General features: G+C 45.3%; 1 protein-coding gene across 1 annotated transcript in view; it reads left to right on the top strand.

Moving 5' to 3' along the window:
- The window catches only part of SHB (SH2 domain containing adaptor protein B), a 156,690-nt gene extending 150,411 nt beyond the window's left edge, over positions 1-6,279 (top strand). The window contains exon 6 of the mRNA XM_080986758.1: positions 4,076-6,279. Within this exon, the coding sequence (XP_080842884.1) occupies positions 4,076-4,259 (184 nt within the window). The 3' untranslated portion in view covers positions 4,260-6,279. The remainder of the gene's footprint in view (positions 1-4,075) is intronic.
- The last annotated feature ends 15,830 nt before the right edge of the window (positions 6,280-22,109 follow it).

Below are 22,109 nucleotides of genomic sequence, written 5' to 3'. Positions count from 1 at the left end.
CAAAACGGAAGTGTGGCACTCAAATCGGAAGTGTAACACTCAAAACGGAGCACGTTCGGCTTCTGAAAAAAGTTTGCAAACTGGAAAACACTTCCGGGTTTGCAGTGTTTGGGTTCCAAGTTGTTTGAGTACCAAGGCATTTGAGAACCAGAATACCACTGTATAGTAGTTTCTGCCTCTTTGTGCAGAGATGAAGATGGACGTGGAGGGCCTGAGAGGGAACTGGAGGGAGAGTCATTTCAATGCCTCTTGCACTCTGTTGGATTCCTGCATGCTGCAGGAGACACTGCTAGGATGGCTGATGAAAACTGCATCTCTTATGTCGAGTTCTAATACCCTTTAGCATCCACCGTATTTTTTGCTCTATAAGATGCACTTTCCCCCTCTTAAAAAGTAAGGGGAAATGTGTGTGCATCTTATGGAGCGAATGCAGGTGGGAGGCTCTGCTCAGCGCTCCCTTTAAAGAGCCACGTGGGGCAGCCCTTCTTCCTCCTCAGGGAAAAGCCCCCAAGAGCCGCACACACGCTCCACATGCTCTTTAAAGGGAGCGCGGCTCTTGGGGGAGCCTTAGCCGTGTGCAGCCTCTCCCGGGCAGGGGATGAAGGCTCCCCTTGCCCGGGAGAGGCTGCGCGTGGCTATCCCATAAACCGCATGCTCTGTCACCCCCCCCCCCCCACAAAAGCCAGCACTCCCTTTAAAGAGCCATGCGGAGTTCTCCCTCCTCAGGGAAAGGCCTGCAAGCGCCACACACACGCTCCACGCAGCTCGTGAAAGGGAGCGCTGAGCAGATCCTGGGATGCATATAGGCTCTGCTCAGCGCTCCCTTTAAATAATTTTTTTTCCCTTGCATTCCCCCTCTAAAAACTAGGTGCGCCTTATGGTCAGGTGCGTCTTATGGAGTGAAAAATACGGTGCTAGCACTTCTCCTGTGATGTGACATCAGGGCACTCATTTCTCCACCCCCACTATAATATGGCAAGGAGATGCACACTCTGATGGCAATGAAAGACACCTGAAGAAGGGTGTGGGAGAAATCGGTCTGGGAGTGTCGTTTTCTGTGGCAGCCCCATGTCTCTGTAATGTTCTGCCCTTAGTAATCCTATCCTGCGCGTTGAGTGTTGAGCAAGCTTTCTCCTCAGATCCTCCTCCAGGCCCTTCAATATCATTTTCATCCTTACAATAAGGAACAAAAATCACAACTCCCCCCCCCCCCACGCAGCTTTGAGCCCTTGCAAGACATTAAACTTGCTTTTATAGAGGCTTATGTGAGGATTTTCAGTTGTTCCCTCTCAAAAATCAGTCCTGCAAATAAATCCACTACAGTTACTAACCCTCATGCATTTTTACTGGTTGGCTAGCAATTTGCAGCATGTCTTTGATAGTCCCATGAATCGCAAACATCTTTTTTAGAGACCCCTATGCAATCCGTAAAACTGCAGACTTGACAAGAAATTCCCTCCAGTAAATCCCGTTCTTGCATTAAGCCTGAAAAGGCATCTAAACAGACTGCCCTCCTCTCTAGCCTTGAATTAATATGCACCTATTTCTGCAATCCCATTAATTTAGTGGCAGACTCTTAAAGCATTTACTAACAGAGGGGGGAAACATAATGAACTGAAAGCACAGAACAATATATCTGCTCATAATAATGTATTTAGAGATGTCACCCTTGGCTTAAAGGAAATCGTTTAGAGAGCAATTATGTTTCAAAAGAGATTCATTCTTGTAAAGAATTGAAATTTAAATCAAGATTTTTTAAGCTTGCCAGAGCTATAATTACAATGCCTGCAGTGATTTCTGCTCTACAGAGAAGGGTCATTTCATCGCAAAATTGCCTGAATATCTGAATAATGTGAGCCTGAAATTTCCTTCAGCTTTTTCACAGGGAACATTCACTTTTAAAAAAATAAAATTCTTTGGCAATTTCAGAGGGGATAAAGGAACTGTTCTCAATTTAAAATTGCATCTCCGCATACTCTTCAGGTGCAGAATGGAATGCATGACTCACTGCTATATCTTTCCCCCATTGACACAAAATGGGAAGATCCTTTTCAATTACACAGCCAGGGTTCTCATCAGATTTTTTAATATTTCGGATTTTTGTGCTTTGAATGGGATGGGGGCTGTCGAAAGCCCTCTTTAGGCATAATACTTAAAGCATGATTTGTTTTCCTACAGAGGGACCGAGCATTGATGTACAATGGCCTTTTCACACCCTACAAACAATTGCCACTAGCTGAATGCAGAAGTCACGGGGCCAGTGGCTAGTAGGACTGGTTTATAATGTCACTAGTTGGTTTGGATCACTGTCATTTTAACTGTAGGTGTATACATTTGTAGACTCACATTAGTTTGTGTGATTAGGTATCTTCTTCTTCTTTGGCGATCACTCGTAGCCAAGTAAGATTGTCTTCCATAAACACGGTTTTAACAATGAGTCCGTAAGGGACTGTGGAGGCCAGTTCTGGATCCACACATCCTTCCACAGTGGGGACTTGCGTTTCCGGGTGGGAGTTGATCACGGTGTGGATTTGCCAAGCACGCCTTCCTCTTAGGACGTTTCTCCCTTGCATCCTGAGTTCGAGTGCCTTCAAAGCCCATGACACCTTTGGTAAAGGCTGTTCTCCAACTGGAGCACTTGAAGGCCAGTGTTTCCCAGTCGTCAGTGTTTATACTACATTTTTTAAAAGATATGCTTTGCAAGAGTCTTTAGACCTCTTTTGTTGACCACCAGCATTATGCTTACGATTTTTAAGTTCAGAATAGAGTAGTTGCTTTGGAAGACGATAATCAGGCATCTGAGCAACATGACCAGTCCAACGAAGCTGATGTTGAAGAATCATTGTGTTAGGAGTATCGGGTGGTTGCTCGAGAGCAATCAGACAATATGCCTCACTAGTCTGTTCTAAAGCTTACTTATTGGTAAGCTTTAAAAAACCTTTAGAACGCAGAGCGCCTCTATTCCATGTCTTGCTCCTTCACTGGCAGAATCTGAGAGTGGGCGGTCCTTAAACCTTCCCCAGCAGAGTAGTTTCTTGACCCCCAGTCTGCGCCTCCCCTCTCTGCACGAAAACCTACTGCGCAAGAAAGGCGTGGATAATGGGAGACCTCCCTCCTCCCCGCTTTGCTCAGGCAAGGTGTCCTGGCACTGCCTTGCCTCCTCCTGCATCTCCTCTCCACTAGAGGCGTGGCTTCCTTCCTCCGCTGAGGAAGTGCTGCTTCCCACGATCTTTGGGGGCTCTCTGTAATCCATCCGGCTTTTCCCCTCTCGCCCCTGAGCCAATGGCAGTTCCCTGACACATTATTTCAACACTGGTGATCTTTGCTTCTTCATTAGTTTGTGTGATTGGGTATAATGCCACTGTCACCCATATATATGTCACTCGCACACACACAACGCTAACGGTTGACCAGTACTGCAACCGTCCTTGCTCCTTTTTCTCTCACATCAATGCCTACAAATGGCACAAAGCCTCATCTGCTGTTCTCTCCAGCCCTTGTGTGCTGACAGTAGACTTCTTCTCAGTTAGAATGTCCATAAACATTCCATAACATCTTAGCAGCTACAGCTCATTTCAGTCAGCCTGAAACTCATTCCCATTACTCTCACTGCGGATCCCTGTGGGGGTTTAAAACAGTCCACCCACCTTGCCTTTGCATCAGGATTGGTTGGCTGGTTAATTGATCTGGTGCAAGGCTCATATTGTCAGAGCCAGTTTTATGCGAAACTGCATTTTCTGCACTTAAATTTGACATCCTGCCAGGAAACTTCGCTGTCCCCTTTTCAGTACCTGCTTCAAATATCTCTGTTTAGGCAAGGCTATCCAGACACGTTGGTGTGTTTTAATCTATTTGTAGTTTACAAATCATTTTAACTGTTCTTTAAATTTTGTCATTTACTTGTTTTTAACCGATTTAATTGATAATTTTTCCGTTTCTTGTAAACCACGGAAAGGTTTTGTTACAGTCAAGCAGGCGCGTGAATTTGGTTAAGAGTTCTCTAAAACTGGCTCAGAGAGAGAGAGAGAGAGATTTCACATGCTGAATCGTTTTCTTGTTTCCTTTCTTTCCGCAGGAGCAACCAAGGGTTTATGCATATGAAGCTGGCGAAAACCAAAGAGAAATACATTTTGGGCCAGAACAGCCCCCCATTTGACAGTGTTCCGGAAGTGATCCACTATTACACGGCAAAAAAACTCCCAATAAAAGGAGCCGAACATTTGTCGCTCCTTTACCCTGTCGCTGTCCGGACCTTATAATTTTGCGCTCTGGCCCGTGTTCCTCCTTCCTGTGGATTGGAGATGAGCGGTGCAGCAGCAAAAGTGCTCCTGCACCGTCTACAGCGATGCTTCTTGGGACAGATGTCCAGTCCTGCCTTCCCAGTCGCGGGCTGTTGTATAGTAATCATTGCACTACTTTGCATGTCCTGTGTGGAAATACTGGTTTCTATTTATATGAGAAAGAAATTGCGTTCAGCCGCTTGAAAGAAATGCAGGAATTGACCGCCCCCTCCCCCACGTCAATGGAAAAGTTGCCAAATCCAAAGAACGGCCTTCAAACTTTCCTGAGATCAACAAGCTTGACATCTTCTCGCCCGTGTGCGCAGAATATTCCACGTATCGGAGCAGAACCTGCAAAATGGACGCAAACTCTTGTGGCGGGAAGGCTGGGCGAGAAATGGCCCGTTGGCCTTCCTCAAACCCTCAAGGCCTGAGAACTGTTTATTACGCACCCAACCCCAAATTTGTGTCGTCGTTTTTTCTGCACAGTTTAATTCAACATGCGAGAGCCTCACTTTTGTTTTGTTTTGTTACGATGACGATGTGATCTGAAAATCTCGATGAGTAATTTTGCGACAGCGAAACGGAAACAAAAAAAAAATTCAGTTATTTATGAATAGGGTATGTACTAAAATAGTGGTTTAATATATATATATTTTTATCCCCCTTCCCCTTTTTTTGGTACAATAATAAAGCTCTAAGGGTTTTCTGTGCTGATTTCTAGATTAAAGGCAGTGAGTTCTGTTTTCTGTTGTGTACGTACAATGTGAGCTGTGGTGGTTCCGTGGTTTCCGGGGAGGGTGGGGTCATTACGGAGGGAGTTGATGTTTACACGACCAGATTTCGGGCCCAAAAGGGCTTCTCCAGAGCAAGCTTCCTTGAGCTGATGATGGAACCTAAGCCAATAGTAGCCTTCCATCTAGATATCCAACAAGCTGGATTCTCTTCCATCTCAGAAGTGGTGTGGGAGAAAACACATGAAGAACATGATTCTGCTTCTCTGGCTGAGATGTGCAAGTACATCATGTAGCGTAATATAAATCGGGGCTGTTTTCCGACTCGCGGTCGTACAACTGGAGCTATCCTGTTATGCCCACGCGCAAAATGTGTCTTGTTGTTACTGCTCCTCTTCTGCCTTCGTAACCAATTGGAAAAGCTCTTGTCCTTCACAGTGCAAGTGCAGTTGGCTTTCTACCTCATCTTTAAAGCCTAGGTCCCTTCCCCATCCCCATCCAGTATATTCTCTGTGCCTGTTGAACAGGAAGACTGGTTAGCTGTAACTTAAGAGCAGAACTTAACAAGAAAAGGCCAGGGCCACAGCACAAAGCAGCAACCCCTGGTCAGATCCTTCCCTCTACCTTTCTGACATCAGTGTTGCTTACCTTGAGATCCCAAGGGTGTGTGCTTTCACGGCAACAGCAGCCAGTGAAGCAGATCAGAGGGGGTGAATGTGCACCACACATTGGGGTTGGGTCATGGGGTAATTGAACTGAAACTCAACACTGGGCTGGGCTGCCATCTTCAGCTTCCAGCCCCATGTTTCCCTGTGTCCACATTGCTCCAATAATATGGGCTTTGCAACAAACCTTGAGGCTGGTCCACTGCATTAACCCTTCCCATAGCACTGTGCATTTCTCCACTGGAGATCCAAGTTGAGAGTCAGATTTGCCGTTTTCTCTCTTTTCAGACTTTCAACATGGATGCGAAATTGGCCCGTTGTTTTTTTAAAAAAACACACAACTGGACTGTCTTTCAAGCATACAACTTCCCTTCATTTTTGTGCTGGTTTGAAAGTGTTATGGAATACTCATTAATTCTACACTTATGTAAAATACTGCTTCGCTGTACTGTACAAATGTGAAAAGAGAAGTCATATAAATGGTGTTTCTTGTTGGCTAGTTCATTTTAGCCCCGTATGGACCAGTTTCCAAGCTGGTATTAATTCCAAGGTTCTGTTTTACCTGTTTTGAGGACAAAAAAATAAACCTCTGTAAAAGTGTCTGTGGAATCAGCTGCCGATAATCTAAATGGAAATGTTCAAACTAACTGTGCATGCCAAGTGTCTGTCTGTTGTCGTTTGGGGTTTTTTTTTCAAATATTGTGGGGCTTTCTCCCTAAATGGAGTAAAAGAATCCATTTTTTAAAAAAAGCATAAAAACAACCAGTTTTCCTTTTTTTTTTATCTTCTTTACAGTCCCTCCTCCCTTCATAGCATGTGCCCTTGTCCTTTACAGTTGACTCAGAGATGCTCACTGTTGCATTAATCATCTGTAGCCAACTTGTGACCCGGGTGCTAGACGAGGATGTTGCAGTATACCTTGCCAGGAGCAAGAGGGCTGGTGGGCCTGGCTATGGCATAGAGTCCAGCCTGTATTCCTCTCTGTGCCTCTAGTGTTGCCCCTGCTGCATGTTCCCCAGCCCAATTGGCCAGAAGGCACCACCAAGACTTCAAAGGTGGGATATGTTCTGTGGTGCATTGCTAGACTACCGCTATCTGAGAATATCAGGAAGTTGCCTTATACCGAGTCTAATCAGTTGATCCATCTAGCTCAGTGTGCACCAGTGTCCTGCAACCCTTGGGTCCCCAGATCTCACATCATCCATGACCATTAGCTAAGCGGGCTGAGGATGATGGGAGTTGTATTCTAGCATCTCAGGATCCAAGATTGAAGAACACTGGTCTATGCTAACTTGCAGCAGCTGCCCAGGATTTCAGAAACTGGTCTCTCCCAACCCTGCTTGAAGATTCTGGGGCTGAACCCCAAAGAAAATGCCCTACCACTGAGCTACAATTTATGGCGCATTTGGCAATAAGGGTGCCCACCACTGAGCTTAGAAATACTTGCTCCATACTCCTCTGTTGACATTTTTGACCGGTGTAGCGCCTGTTGATTCACTGGTGATGGTATTCAACCACCAACAGGATTATTTACACAGCCAAGCCCCAGCTCAGTTCTTTAGCTGTGAAGATTGGTTGTGGAGCATTTTCACAGTGAAAATTGCTTGCAGCCACTGGGTACAGCAGAACAATTACCACTTGTGTGCCTCTGATAGTCAGGAGAACGTTATAGGCCTTGCACCTTCAAAGCCTCAGCAGAAAACAACAGAATTTACCCAAGCAGCAAAAGGAGAACTCATTTGGTCGTCACTTGACCACGGATGGCATTGAGTGTAAATATCCTGTGGCTTTTCCTGAGTGATGTGTGATCTCTTAACACTTTGGAGTAGCAATTCACATGGAGATGTTTCCATTGCAGAACAGAGCTTAGGTCCCACCTTCAGAGCTCTGTCACATAATTCTTGGTTCATGATGGTTCTTGAAGGTTCATAATCTGCTCCTTCCACACCTTTTCTGATCTCAAGAAGACTTATTCCCAAGCACCAACCACTAGCAGCTGAGCATCTCTTCGCAGCAATAACATACATTCAGTTGTACGATATGAGAGATTATCAAGTCCTGTTTGTGAGCATGCCATAGGCCTCTGGATGGCCATTTTGAGAACAAGATGTTGGACTAATCTTTTATAACATTACTTTCTGGTTGAAACCAAGTAGATGTATTTTTCCGCAGCATTGATTTGATGCCCTTCATGCCATCTATCCCAGAAGCACCTCCAGGTAAGCTCTCAACCAGCTCATCATCAGTGAGTCCCTCAAGAGGTTTCAGCTGCTACTCAAATATGCTTGCAAATTTTTCTTGCAAAGAAGAGCGAGTTTGAACCCATGTACAGAAACCAGAACAAACCATCTAAGCTCTCTGCACCATCAGCAAAAGAGCTTCCCACAGCTGCCTCAGGGACCCTTGAGATGGATGTAATTATGCCACCTCATACATTGGTATGAAAATTATGTCGCACATCCAAGCTTACCATCTCTGAGAAGATTTCTGACCTAGTTGTTTTTCTAAGATGGCTATTTATTTATTTTTAATACCAGGTACTTCCAGATTCCTCGTGTTTCAAATCTGGAAGGACTGTACCACCTCAAATGACTTAATGTTTAAACTGACCCAAGGAGAATAGACTCCATGAGACAGACACTCAATTCAGAGTGGTGGTTTCCACAACCATGACTGGATTACATGTTGGTGTATGTTGCTTAGCCCTCCTCAACTGCATACAGTTCATGTAAAAATACTCGTTCCAAAGCTGGATTTTATTTTTATCATTTGGAGCAAAGAACTGCGTTGGAAAATCTAAGAAAGTGCAAAGCGAGGAGCAACGTTCTGATTTGGAAGTATAATTTAAGTCTGGGAGGTCAGAATCGGGTCCCTTCAGATCAGAATTCGCAGAAGATCGAAGTCCTCAAACTTCCCTAGGTGCCACAACCATTCTGCTAGTAGTCCAGAGTATTTAGTGCTTGTTGCAAGCTGCACAGAATATCACTTTTTTTATATATTTGCTGTGGAGGAATCGGGAAGAACTCTGCATGTGGAAATTTGAGCAACTTCCACCTTCTTGCAGGAGGAGGTTGATGTGGGTGGTGCTTCTGTCACAGGAGACAACCCTAAGTCCCAGTACGCCATCTTTCCAAGTCAGCCAAAGCAAACCACACTTCTCAACATGGGAGCCTGTTTATCTGGTCAAGGGGTTTATGAATCGGTGCTTCCTGCCGTTTTCCCTTAAGCAGTTCCACTTTCGCACAGTTGCCGAAATTCGCCATCATGTCCTTTGCTGTCATCCTGGCAGACAATTATTTTAGGACTCGTGAGCTGTCAACTGGTTTATTCTGCATCCCCCCTGACCCCACCCCATGCTAGCTTTGAATGTGGGGCTATTTTAGCCATAGATCCGATTTCTCCTTTCAATCTATTGCAGTGAAACTTCACAGGGTATTAACCGGGAGACTATCCTTAATATTGTGTGGCTTATGCCTGCCCCTCCTGCAGTCTCTCAATGTGTTTCGCACAGGTGAAAAGTGTTACGTGTTAACTTGCAGCCTCCTGTCCGAGGGCCTTACAAGAGTCTTCCCATGGACTTTAGCATGTGTCGGCCTTTTCCAAATTAATGGCACACGCATGCGTATAAACTAAGGTGTGTGATTGTGTGTTTGTGAGTGTGCACAGCTGTATAAATCCCAATTAAAGGGAACGCAATGGGCTTTAGAAAGTGATTTTAATTTATTTTTTAACAGGATTTCTCAGAGGGGCAGCACGGCTGCAGCATAAACAGAGGCTGCCTGTTCTTTTGCACTGTAATATTGTCTCTTGTTTTATTTAAGTGATTGTGTGATGCTTATTCCCCGTCTCCTCTGGTTTTCAAAGTTTTCCTCTTTAGAAAAAAGAAACCCACACAAAACCATGTCACAGTTATTTGCGCCATTGCTTCTGGTCGAGAGATTGAGCAGCAACCGTGCCTGTGTAGTCCATTAAAAAGTTTATTTTAAATAAAAATTATAAACCTCTCCCTTTTCTTCCTCTCATTGTAACAGTTTCCTGCCTGTCAGAGTGTATTCATTTTTTCTGGAGCAGCGAACAATTGAGACTATTATTCCGCCACAGAACAATCCATTGCGAGGTGCCCTGGCTTTTGTAAGGCTGGTGTGTCAGCCAATGGCAGTGGAAATGAGAATTAGGCTGTGGGTTTTGTTTAATGGAATCTGTGCCAGGCAGTTCAGCCCTATTCAATAGCTTGCCGGAGAGAGTTGCTTGTTTTCTCTCTGCCGCTCATCCCAATACAATAGCTTTCGACAAGCAAACTGCATCGACTAATTATATCCAAATGCTTGGCAAGTCAATTAGCACCTTCTGGGGAGAAAATGGGATGGCATTAAGCTAGGAAAGTTCCCAGTATTAAAAGCTGGGGATAATATATCAGCCAGAAAAGCCCAGAAGACCATCTCCTGCAACACACTGTTGTTTGGGCTGAAGAAACTTAGGCTGTGGTTGAAATTCCTAAACATGCAGGTCATTTCTCCCATCCTGCCTTGGGGATGAAGGGATACATTCAGTTCTTTACAATTACGCGCAACCAGGACTCTGCCGAAACTGCCACTTACTCCTTTTTTGCAATAATTTTTGGCACTGCCAAAAGCTGCCTCTCCTTTTCAACGATTTTTGGCACGCTCCTGAAAAAACGATTGCTTACTCACCGAAATTGCCCTCTCTCTCTCTTTCCTTCCCTCTCTGAGACTACGCAATGACCTTGTTACACAGCCAAACCTGATTGGTCACGCCACGTCGTGATGTCATCCTGTTCACTAGGTGAACCATCATTGGTGGTATCAAACATGTGAGTAATTTGGGAAGCAAGGAAGATAGCTTCCAGGGAAACAATGATACTAAACAGGACAGAAAGAGAGTGAACTCCCTCAACGTGTGTAGGATTCTTTTACCTGAAAAGTAAAAGAGATTGGGTTCAGATTATGAAATAGGTAAATTTGGGTCTTTATTTGCCCAATATTGCAATTGTTGCAAGTCTTGGAACTTTGCTGGTTCTACATTGAACCTTTTCAGATAGATGTGCCAGTTCCAGAGCCCTCTATTTAAGGATAATTTCACAGAGTAACTAGGTAGGCCCAAATTCCAGAGAATAATAAAGAAAAAAGCTGTAAATATACTTAAGATGAAGAAAACATCAAAACGCGCACACAGTGGGATGTGATTTGTTTCTTTGGCCCAACCATTGTGATATTTAGATACTTTGGGCCTGTAAGTTTAAAAAGGGTGGAAAACAAGTAAGAGAATCTATTTGAAGTTGCAGTAGAAATGGTCCCCAAAATGAACACAACTCACATTCAGTTAACTCAGCAATAATGGAAACTACTTTCAGATGCAGTTCAGAGATTTTTGAACTAGTTCAGCGAATTTTATTAAACCAAACTATAGGGGTACCTTGGTTCTCGAACAGCTTGGCTCCCAAACAAATTGGGTCCCGAATGCCGCAAACTCAGAAGTAAGTGTTCGGGTTTGCGAACATTTTTCGGAAGCCGAACGTCCGACGCGGCTTCCACTTGAGTGCAGGAAGCTCCTGCAGCCAATCGGAAGCCGTGCCTTGGTTTTCAAATGGTTTTGGGAGTCGAACAGACTCCTGGAATGGATTAAGTTCAACAACCAATATAACACTGTAGTCGATTCCAAGCACTGGTTTATATGCTGCCCTTTATAATCTAAAACCGAATTCTACGCTGAGCTGAAAACTAAACCTATTAAGCCTATTGTAGGCTAACATTTCCACAAGCAAGGTGGAAAATCCAGATGGGTAGGGTAATTGCAGGCTGTATTTCTCACCTGCTGAATCACCCTGACCTCTGACGGGACACAGTGTTCTCACTGCCCAGGATGGCTGTCCTTCCACTCAAAGCACTGAGCCTTCCTCCAGAATATACCACCTGTTCTGATGCAAGACAAACCTACTTCATGAGACTGTATCCTTAGGCAAGGCTGTGTTTATGCCTGCCACACTACTGGGGGCCACAAAAGTTACTAAGTGTTCCATGGACTGCAGAAAAGCAAGTTTCTAGTCCTTTAAGATAGTCTTAAAACAACAATGCAATAATTCCAGTATTGGCCCCCTCTAGATGTGGAGGCAGTGAGAGATTTTACTTTCTTGGGCTCCAAGATCACTGCAGATGGTGACAGCAGCCACGAAATTAAAAGATGCCTACTTCTTGGGAGAAAAGCAATGACCAACCTAGACAGCATCTTAAAAAGCAGAGACATCACCTTGCCAACAAAGGCCCATATAGTTAAAGCCATGGTTTTCCCAGTAGTGATGTATGGAAGTGAGAGCTGGACCATAAAGAAGGCTGATCACCAAAGAATTGATGCTTTTGAATTATGGTGCTGGAGGAGACTCTTGAGAGTCCCATGGACTGCAAGAAGATCAAACCGATCCATTCTTAAGGAAATCAGCCCCGAGTGCTCACTGGAAGGACAGATCCTGAAGCTGAGGCTCCAATACTTTGGCCACCTCATGAGAAGAGAAGACTCCCTGGAAAAGACCCTGATGTTGGGAAAGATGGAGGGCACAAGGAGAAGGGGACGACAGAGGACGAGATGGTGGGACAGTGTTCTCGAAGCTATCAGCATGAGTTTGACCAAACTGCGGGAGGCAGTGGAAGACAGGAGGGCCTGGCATGCTCTGGTCCATGGGGTCACGAAGAGTCGGACACGACTAAATGACTAAACAACAAAGGTGTGGGCCTGGGCCAGCCTCCCTCCCATAGCCTCCTTCGAAAGGGCCCATCCTTTGGCCCACTTCATTTGTTTTGCCGTAGGTCCTCCCCACAGAAGGACCCCCTTCATCGTCTGTTCCATTTTCATGAGATTTGCTTGACATGCATGGAGCGATTTCCCAAATTAATAGCTGGGAGTCCCAGACTAGGAATGCTACAGATATCACCGTGAGCTATGAATTAATATTCATGATGGCAGTTGGTATTTTTCATATTTAATTGGCACTTGTTTTCACTGCCATTGAAGGAAGAGAAAGGCTAGGAAATTAGTCCTATTCCAATTATAATTTCATTTTGTTATGGGAACAGGGGAGCGAGGCAGAGATGAATCCCTCCAATGCATGTCCCTTTGGAGAAACACTTTGGGAAACAGGATAAGGAAGAACAGCGGGGATAAGAGCTTAAATATGGTTGTTTCCCAGTCATTCTCTCCTGTGTGGTTGCAAGGACGCATTGATCGTAGGGCATTCTACAGGAGTTGTTACAGCATTTAGGACCAACGTATTTTATAGCGCTATTGCCCTGGATTAAGAGTGACAGGCTGACTAGCAGCAACTATTTGCTAATCTTTCAAGTATACAGATGAGAGAAGCAAGAACAGAGAGAGCAGGGGGAACACCCAAGGAGATTTTAGTTAGGCTAGCAGAAGGCACTGGATATTTATTTACATACTTACTGTGGTACCTCGGTTTTTGAACATCTCGGAAGTTGAATGTTTCGGTTTTCGAACATTAAAAACCCGGAAGTAAATGCTTCAGTTTCTGAACGCTTTTTGGAAGTCAAACATGCTACGCGGCTTCTGTATTGAGTTTTCCGTAAGTCAATGCTTTGGTTTTCAAATGTTTCGAAACTTGAACAGTCTTCCAGAACAGACTACGTTCGAAAACTGAGGTACCACTGTACTTACTTACTTATTTCCACATTGATCACTCACCTTTCCTTCCTAACAAAGAGCAGGATAACTCGCAATAACGCAATTACATGGAAACTTACCAGCCCTATAAAACATTGCAGACAGGAATGAAAGCAGCAAAAGTCACAAAACTACCATTCCAAAGGCTACATCCATGCTTCCCAAACTTGGGTCGCCCGCTGTTTTTGGACTACAATTCCCATCACCCAAGACCACTGGTCCTGCTAGCTAGGAATGATGGGAGTTGTGGTCCAAAAACAGTGGGAGACCCAAGTTTGAGAAACACTGGCCTATGTGAAGAAGAAAGTCGTTGCATGTACGCAAATGAAGAAGGGGACTGCCTGATTTCTCTCTCCAGGGAAATCCAGAGTCAAGGTGCCACCACCAAGGAAGTCCTGCTTTAGACCCACACTCTTCATGCTGCTCCAATCTATGGGACCCCAAGAAGGACATCTTCCCCCAGATTGAAGATTTTAGGTCAGATGGTAGTTGTAAAGATGCTCTTTCAAGTATTTAGGTCCCAAGTCAGCACCTTGAAATGGTAGGTCATTGTGTGGGTTTCCACCAGCATTGAGAGAGAGCTCAAGGGAAGCACAAACTGAACTGAAGCTGGGGAGAGAAAAGAGAGTTTGGTTTTGCCTGTTTTTAAAAGACTCTCGAGTGTCACAGATCCATGGAACCTGAGTAATAATCAACAAAACTGAGAGTGCATCCGTCTGATCTAGAGACTATACAAGGCGAGAGGACTTTTTTGGGAAGATGCAGACAATGAATACAAAGTCTGGACAAAACTTATAAAATAAAGAGAGCAAGCTTACAATAAGACAACCCAAGGAAGAACCTGAAGGTCAAATTGCTGGAGATGCATTTTGACTATTTTATTTTTACCATGAAATTAACGTGCCCTTAAATATGTATACCCTGATCACGCTAAGGAGAGCTGCAGGCCTAGGCAGGCTTGCAGGTGTGGATAACTTACTGGGAATGACAGGCAGAAATCGGCTTTGGATTCAGATATACATCCAAATGCACATTCCTTCTTCCGCCCCCGTGGCTTTGAATGGGATGCATGTTCCAATGTGCTTTCAAAATGTGCTTCCCCACCTACGGTCTTGCACAACTAATTGCGTACTAACACCTTGTTTACATGTAGCTGGACCTGGAGCAGGGCCACTAAGAGCAGGAAACGAGGCAGAGAAGCAGCGCGATCATATTGTAAAGACAAAGCTGGAGAAATTGCGCAGAAGCTGGGCGGGTTCCTCGCATCGGCCTCCTATGCTTTCCAGCTCTCTTTGCTAGATGGCACCACAGTTGAAGAATCGTCTACAATGCAAGTTAAAAATGTAGTGTATTATAGAGCCAGTGAATGAATGAATGAACTTTATTACAGTCTCAGACCAGGATTAAAAAAGCATATAGATAAAATAGCAGTTAGGATTTTTTTAACCGATAATTGTTAGAGCAAATGAGGACAAGGAAACAGGCATAGGATAAAACACCTGGATAAAATACAAGATTAAACACGGATAATGGATGGATAAAAACTGATAATTAAAACAGATAAGAACTAAAAACAAACAAGGACACGCAGTTAAAACAACTGTAAGAGCATAAGAACTAAAAGACTGGCAGTTAAAACAACTATAAGAGGCTGCAGAGTAGAAGCCTCTTAAATAGAGGACACTCACAACATTAGAAGCTGCTGTGCAGATATGGTTAAAACAGACATTTAAAACAATGTACAACACTAAATTTAGCAACAATGTACAACAATAAACTAACCCAGGGAGTTGACTCAGAATCACCCATGGAGCCGTGTTTGGGGCTTTTCATGCCGGACTATTTTGAGTTGGGCGATGGTCTGCACCTACAGATCTGTACACAGAATCTGGCGACCATCCAGGTCATCTTCTGATCTTTGCCTAACAGCAAAAGGTCAACTTTTTGCTTTTGCTGGAGGTCGGCGAGCCTCACCAGTAGGGGATCCATGATCTTACTACGTGCCTCTTCATAAAAGGGACATCTAAAGAGTGTTCTGGGCTTCCTGTCTCTCCCAGTGGGCAGGTGCAAAGTCTCTGAAAATACGGGACCCTTCTAAAGGCTCCATCCAGGACCGGCGAGGGAAGAGCCGAGCTTCTGGTGAGTGTAAAGAGCCAGTGGAAAAGCTGAAAACAGCACCATTGAAATCAATCTCCTTACTAGTCAACTGTCTGGAAGGTGATCCTCTTACTATAATGCTTTTTAAAAAATAGTCAAGGTCCAGAACATGACAGATCTTTCACCCTCACCTTTGCCTGCAACATGAGCGCTAGGGTTATAACTTTTTTACTTTAAAAAAAATATTTCCTGTATCATAAAGGGATGAACTTTTGCTTAGAAACACTGAAAAAGGGAATAATTCTTCTCAGTTGTGAAAAATGGTCACCTTGAAATGAAAACTTGGAATCACCATATATGTGCTGTTACTACTCATAAGTATTAGCATTTTTGAAAAAAAAGCTTCATGGAACGGTTTAGAACTTTTACAGCTGTCTGGAACTTCCTAAAACTGTACTGGAGAATCACTGTAAGCAGGAGCCATCCACACTCCAGATACCAAGAAATAATCAGTGCGCAGAATGCGCCATCACAGTGATGCGGGGACTTTATGGTGCTTGCAGCAGGAACAAAAACAAACTGCAGCCTTGATTTATTCTAAACAATAGAAAATTTGCAAGCTCTATTTTTTCCTGTACAGTGGTACCTCAGGTTAAGAACTTAATTCATTCTGGAGGTCCGTTCTTAACCTGAAACTGTTCTTAACCTGAAGCACCACTTTAGCTAATGGGGCCTCCTGCTGCTGCTGTGCCACCGCCCTGCAATTTCTGTTCTCATCCTGAAGCAAAGTTCTTAACCCGAGGTACTATTTCTGGGTTAGCAGAGTCTGTAACCTGAAGCGTATGTAACCTGAAGCGTCTGTAACCCGAGGTACCACTGTATTATAATACCTGCTGTGCATATTACATAATACATTATACAGTTACATATACAAAAATCAATTTATTGATGTCGGGATGATCATTTTTCCAAAAGATTTGTTTTTAGGCAAATGTTCATCTAGATAAGCCTCAGGAACATGAGGTTGTAAAAAAGGTTATAACCCTAGTGAGCACTTTGAGCAGTGCCAGCCCCCTCAACTGTGGGGCAAGCCCAGAGGACATCATATTTTAACCACCTATCAGAAAACAGCCAGAGAAGGTTCTAGGTGAGCCTTACAGATTATTATTATTAATATTAATATAATTATTATTATTATTAGCCAGGCTCAGGGTGGCTAACACCAGTAAAATTACAATAAAAACATAATGGGGATGGGAACCATTTAAAATACAGGTTAAAAATACAATTTAAAATGCAGCCTCATTTTAATAATAGCCCATAGATCAAAACCATAAGGGGAGGGAAACATAAGGGTCAGACTGAGTCCAAACCAAAGGCCAGGCGGAACAGGTCTGTCTTGCAGGCCCTGCGGAAAGATGTCAAGTCCCGCAGGGCCCTAATCTCTTGTGACAGAGCATTCCACCAAGTCGGGGCCAGTACTGAAAAGGCCCTGGCCCTAATTGAGACCAATCTAACCACCTTGCAACTTGGGACCTCCAAAATGTTGTCATTTGTGGACCTTAAGGTCCTCCGCGGGGCATACCAGGAGAGGCGGTCCCGTAGGTATGTGGGTCCTAGGCCGCATAGGGCTTTAAAGGTCAAAACCAGCCCCTTAAACCTGACCCTGTACTCCACCAGGAGCCAGTGCAGTTGGTATAGCACTCCTTCAAACAGAAATCTAACCGGTCACAGGGCAAGTATAATAAGGCATCGTCCGAATGATGTACAAGTATAAGGCATCATCCGAATGAGAGAGCTGCGTTAAGATGCACAGATTTCCCTACAGTCAACAACGAAGCAGCGATCAGGAAAGAGATTACGCTCCTCTGCTTCTGGGTCAAGGGCTGAGAAACCCAGGCAGATAAATTACGAGCAGGTGATTCAGCTGCACATCCATCCTGCCATCAGCTTCAAATGACACTTTGTACCAAGATTCAAGGAGTGTGAAATGTAAGGTAAAGGTAAAGGGACCCCTGACCACTAGGTCCAGTCATGACCGACTCTGGGGTGGTGGCGCTCATCTCGTTTTACTGGCCGAGGGAGCCAGCATACAGCTTCCGGGTCATGTGGCCAGCATGACTAAGCCGCTTCTGGCAAACCAGAGCAGCGCACAGAAACGCCGTTTACCTTCCCGCCGGAGTGGTACCTATTTATCTACTTGCACTTTGAAATGCTTTCAAACTGCTAGGTTGGCAGGAGCAGGGACCGAGCAACGGGAGCTCACCCTGTCACAGGGATTTGAACCGCCAACCTTCTGATCAGCAAGTCCTAGGCTCTGTGGTTTAACCCACAGCGCACCCGCGTCCCAGTGTGAAATGACCCTCAGGCAAACAAGCAATCTTGAGCCTGGTGTTTCCTCCTTTCTGGCATTTATTGGTAGAAAATCCTCTTTGGGCAAGGTGGGGCGGGGGGCTTCATTTCATAACTCTGAATTGGCCACATATCCATCTTTGGCACAGCTGCTGCTGCAGCTACTGCTTTCCTTTATGTTAAAGAACCTTCCAGCAGGCAAACAGCCATTGCCTCACAAATGCATGAGGGAGATTTATTAACACGCAGTGCCACACCACGCCGTTTGACCCCCGCGACCCCTCTCCATTACTCTGACACCTCCTATCCACATAGTTTCTTAACCCTGCCATGCTTCTGAGTGTATTTCTCCCCCAAAATCAGTTACATTGTGGTGTCCTCTTGCGGCCATTCAGCATTATTGCAACTAGAGGAAACTTCATATAAGAACAATTTTTATTAAAGATTTTCTTGGTCTACCAAATTACGTGCATTATCTTTATTTTTTCAGGTTGCAACGTCTTTTCTACAGATCAGTTACAGTAGATATGAGACATTAGTGTAGTATTCAGTGTAGGGTCGGGAAAGAAGAAAGCAGGGAGGGGTGGTGAAAGTTATATGCAAATGACACCCAGCTCTACCTCTCCTTTAAATCAGAACCAGTGAAGGTGGTAAAGGACCTGTGTGAGTGCCTAGAGGCGGTTGGAGGATGGATGGCAGCTAACAGAGTACTGTTTTGGGGGGACAGGGGGCGGGCGGGTGTGGAGGACTCCCTGGTCCTGAATGGGGTAACTGTGCCTCTGAAGGACCAGGTGCGCAGCCTGGGAGTCATTTTGGACTCACAGCTGTCCATGGAGGCGCAGGTTAATTCTGTGTCCAGGGCAGCTGTCTACCAGCTCCATCCGGTACGCAGGCTGAGACCCTACCTGCCCACGGACTGTCTTGTCAGAGTGGTGCATGCTCTGGTTATCTCCTGCTTGGACTCCTGCAACGCGCTCTACGTGGGGCTACCTTTGAAGGTGACCCAGAAACTGCAATTAATCCAGAATGCAGCAGCTAGACTGGTGACTTGGAGTGGCCGCCGGGACCACATAACACCGGTTCTGAAAGATCTGCATTGGCTCCCATTACGTTTCCGAGCACAATTCAAAGTGTTGGTGCTGACCTTTAAAGCCCTAAACGGCCTTGGTCCTGTATACCTAAAGGAGCGTCTCCACCCCCATTGTTCAGCCCAGACACTGAGATCCAGCGCCGAGGGCCTTCTGGCGGTTCCATCATTGCGAGAAGTGAGGTTACAGGGAACCAGACAGAGGGCCTTCTCGGTAGTGGCGCCCACCCTGTGGAACACCCTCCCTTCAGATGTGAAGGAAATAAGTAGCTATCCTATCTTTAAAAGACACCTGAAGGCAGCCCTGTTTAGGGAAGTTTTTAATATTTAAGGCTGTTTTGTTTTTAACACTTGATTGGGAGCCGCCCAGAGTGGCTGGAGAAACTCAGCCAGATGGGTGGGGTATAAATAATAAATAATAAATTATTATTATTATTATTATTATTATTATTATTATTATTATTTTCTTTTATATAGTGTGCATGTGGGGTTTTGTGTCGGCGTCAACTGAGTAGGTTCTCTTTCTATTCGCTTACTACATTTCCTTGGTAGTGAGAGGGATTGGGGCTGCCAGGGTGTGGTTGGTTGTCTGTGGTTAGTTGCAGTGAGGTTTGTTTGCATTGGGGGGTGAGATTGTTGGGTCAAGTAAGCCATATTGATTCATATGGGGCACAGGTGGCGCTGTGGTCTAATCCACTGAGCCTCTTGGGCTTGTCGATCAGAAGCTTGGTGGTTCAAATCCACACAATGGGGTGAGCTCCCATTTCTTTGTCCCAGCTCCTGCCAACCGAGCAGTTTGAAAGCATGCCAGTGCAAGTAGATAAACAGATACCACTGTGGCGGGAAGGTAAATGGCATTTCCGTGCGCTCTGGCTTCCATCACAGTGCTCTGTTGTGCCAGAAGCAGTTTAATCATGCTGGCCACATGACCCGGAAAGCTGTCTGTGGACAAACGCCGGCTCCCTCGGCCTGAAAGCGAAATGAGCGCCGCAACCCCATAGTCGCCTTTGACTGGACTTAACCATCCAGGGATCCTTTACCTTTACAGTGGTACCTTGGGTTCCATACGCTTCAGGTTACATACACTTCAGGTTAGAGACTCCGCTCACCCAGAAATAGTACCTTGGGTTAAGAACTTTGCTTCAGGATGAGAACAGAAATTGCACGGCGGTGGCACAGCAGCAGTGGGAGGCCCCGTTAGCTAAAGTGGTGCCTCAGGTTAAGAACAGTTTCAGGTTAAGTACGGACCTCCGGAACAAATTAAGTACATAACCAGAGGTACCACTGTACCTTTTTTTACGTATTCATATGCTGTCGGTGAGTTCTTGTTGTTAAGTTCCTAGGGAACCTGCACTCAGCACTCACCTGTGGCTCCTAGAAGCTGTCAACATGTGACAGCAGCCACACCCTGGGAATGGCTTTGACTGGCCAGCTAAACCAGGTGAGGGTAGCTGATGGGTCTCAACTCCTCAGTGAGTTAGGGTCTTTCCCTGCGTGTGAAGACAGGCTCTGGCAGATTGACTGGGGATGAGACCAATAGTGGGTCCAACGGTCAAGAAGGCGGTTTCTGGATGTGCTGTGGAAGGAAGTCAGGGGCGGATGAGCCTCGTCAACCTGGGAAGGTAGTCCATCTAGGAGAAGGAAAACTCTGGTCCTAAACCTCAACTGCCCTGCAGGATATCTTCTGGAGGAAAGGCTAAGGAGTAAACCCTACACAAATCCAGAGTGGAGCCCCTAAGATAGCTGGATATTACCTTATATGCCTTCTTCTAGCAATTCCTGCAGCTAAGCTGGTGCCAAACCTATTGCTCTGCTTTCCTTTGGACCACATCAGCGAGACCAAGAGGAGGGTCTTGTTGCCTGGGCAGTCCAGGGCCTCCATACACACTGCCCAGGCTTTCACCCCAGAAAGGTCACTTTGGTGCTGCTATCAGAATGGTTTACCTTCACCCCTGGAGGTGCACCCCATTGTCTCTCGAGACAGATGGATGCCAACCACCAGGAAGAAAGAGGAAATCGTCTGAACCCTCTCAGCAGGGCACTGGAGCAAATAACTTATACCAAATATTTGTATGTTTGCCGTATGAACCTTCATTTTGCAAGCTTAGAGAGACATGCCAGAACATTTTGGATTGTGTTTGTTTTGGAACAAGGGATCTAGGTAATCCATTGGGTCATCTTGTGCAGAACACCAGAGGATGCAACAGGTTGACTAGATCTTAGCTTACTTTTTTTAAAAACTCAGCTGAACATAGGCCTGATCATTTTTTATCAGTACTGTTTCATACTGGAAATGAGAAATTAAAGCAAGCTTCCTCCAGTGGAAGGGAAAGCTTCATGGGTTAAATTTCAGCAGCAGGCTGCTGTCAGGATATAGAACCACTTGAAAAACAAGTTAGCAACCTCAATTGTACAGTTCTTTAAAGCACAGAAAAATCAAGAGAGTCACCCCACCTTTTTTTGGCACTGTAAACTAATATGACAGCTATTCTGAATTAATGCACAACAAAAGTATTGGCTTGGACAGTTTAACCACAGTCAAAAATAGAGCTGATAATTGTCTGAACCATTCCTTAGCTTGCAATTCCTTGCTTTTGTCCATTGGAATTTTGGGGTGAAATATTGATAGAGGCTTTACTTAACAAGGGACGCGGGTGGCGCTGTGGGTAAATCCTCAGCACCTAGGGCTTGCCGATCGCATGGTCGGCGGTTCGAATCCCCGCGGCGGGGTGAGCTCCCGTCGTTCGGTCCCAGCTCCTGCCCACCTAGCAGTTCGAAAGCACCCCTAAAAGTGCAAGTAGATAAATAGATACTGCTTTCTAGCAGGAAGGTAAACGGCGTTTCCCTGTGCTGTGCTGGTGCCGGCTCGCCAGAGCAGCTTTGTCACGCTGGCCACGTGACCCGGAAGTGTCTCCGGACAGCGCTGGCCCCCGGCCTCTTAAGTGAGATGGGCGCACAACCCTGGATATTACCTTATATGCCTTCTTCTAGCAATTCCTGCAGCTAAGCTGGTGCCAAACCTATTGCTCTGCTTTCCTTTGGACCACATCAGCGAGACCAAGAGGAGGGTCTTGTTGCCTGGGCAGTCCACGACACGACTGGCCCGTACGCGCAGGGGTACCTTTACCTTTACCTTATTTAACATGGAGAATGTACCAACTGTTAAATGACTGAGTATGCATCAAAAGAGGGAAAAAGGCCTTAC

This window comes from Podarcis pityusensis (assembly GCF_964106645.2).
Source record: "Podarcis pityusensis genome assembly, chromosome: 17".
Lineage (NCBI taxonomy): Eukaryota > Metazoa > Chordata > Lepidosauria > Squamata > Lacertidae > Podarcis > Podarcis pityusensis.
The sequence above is the reverse complement of the archived record's forward strand: the minus strand, read 5'-3'. Positions and strand labels throughout refer to the sequence as shown.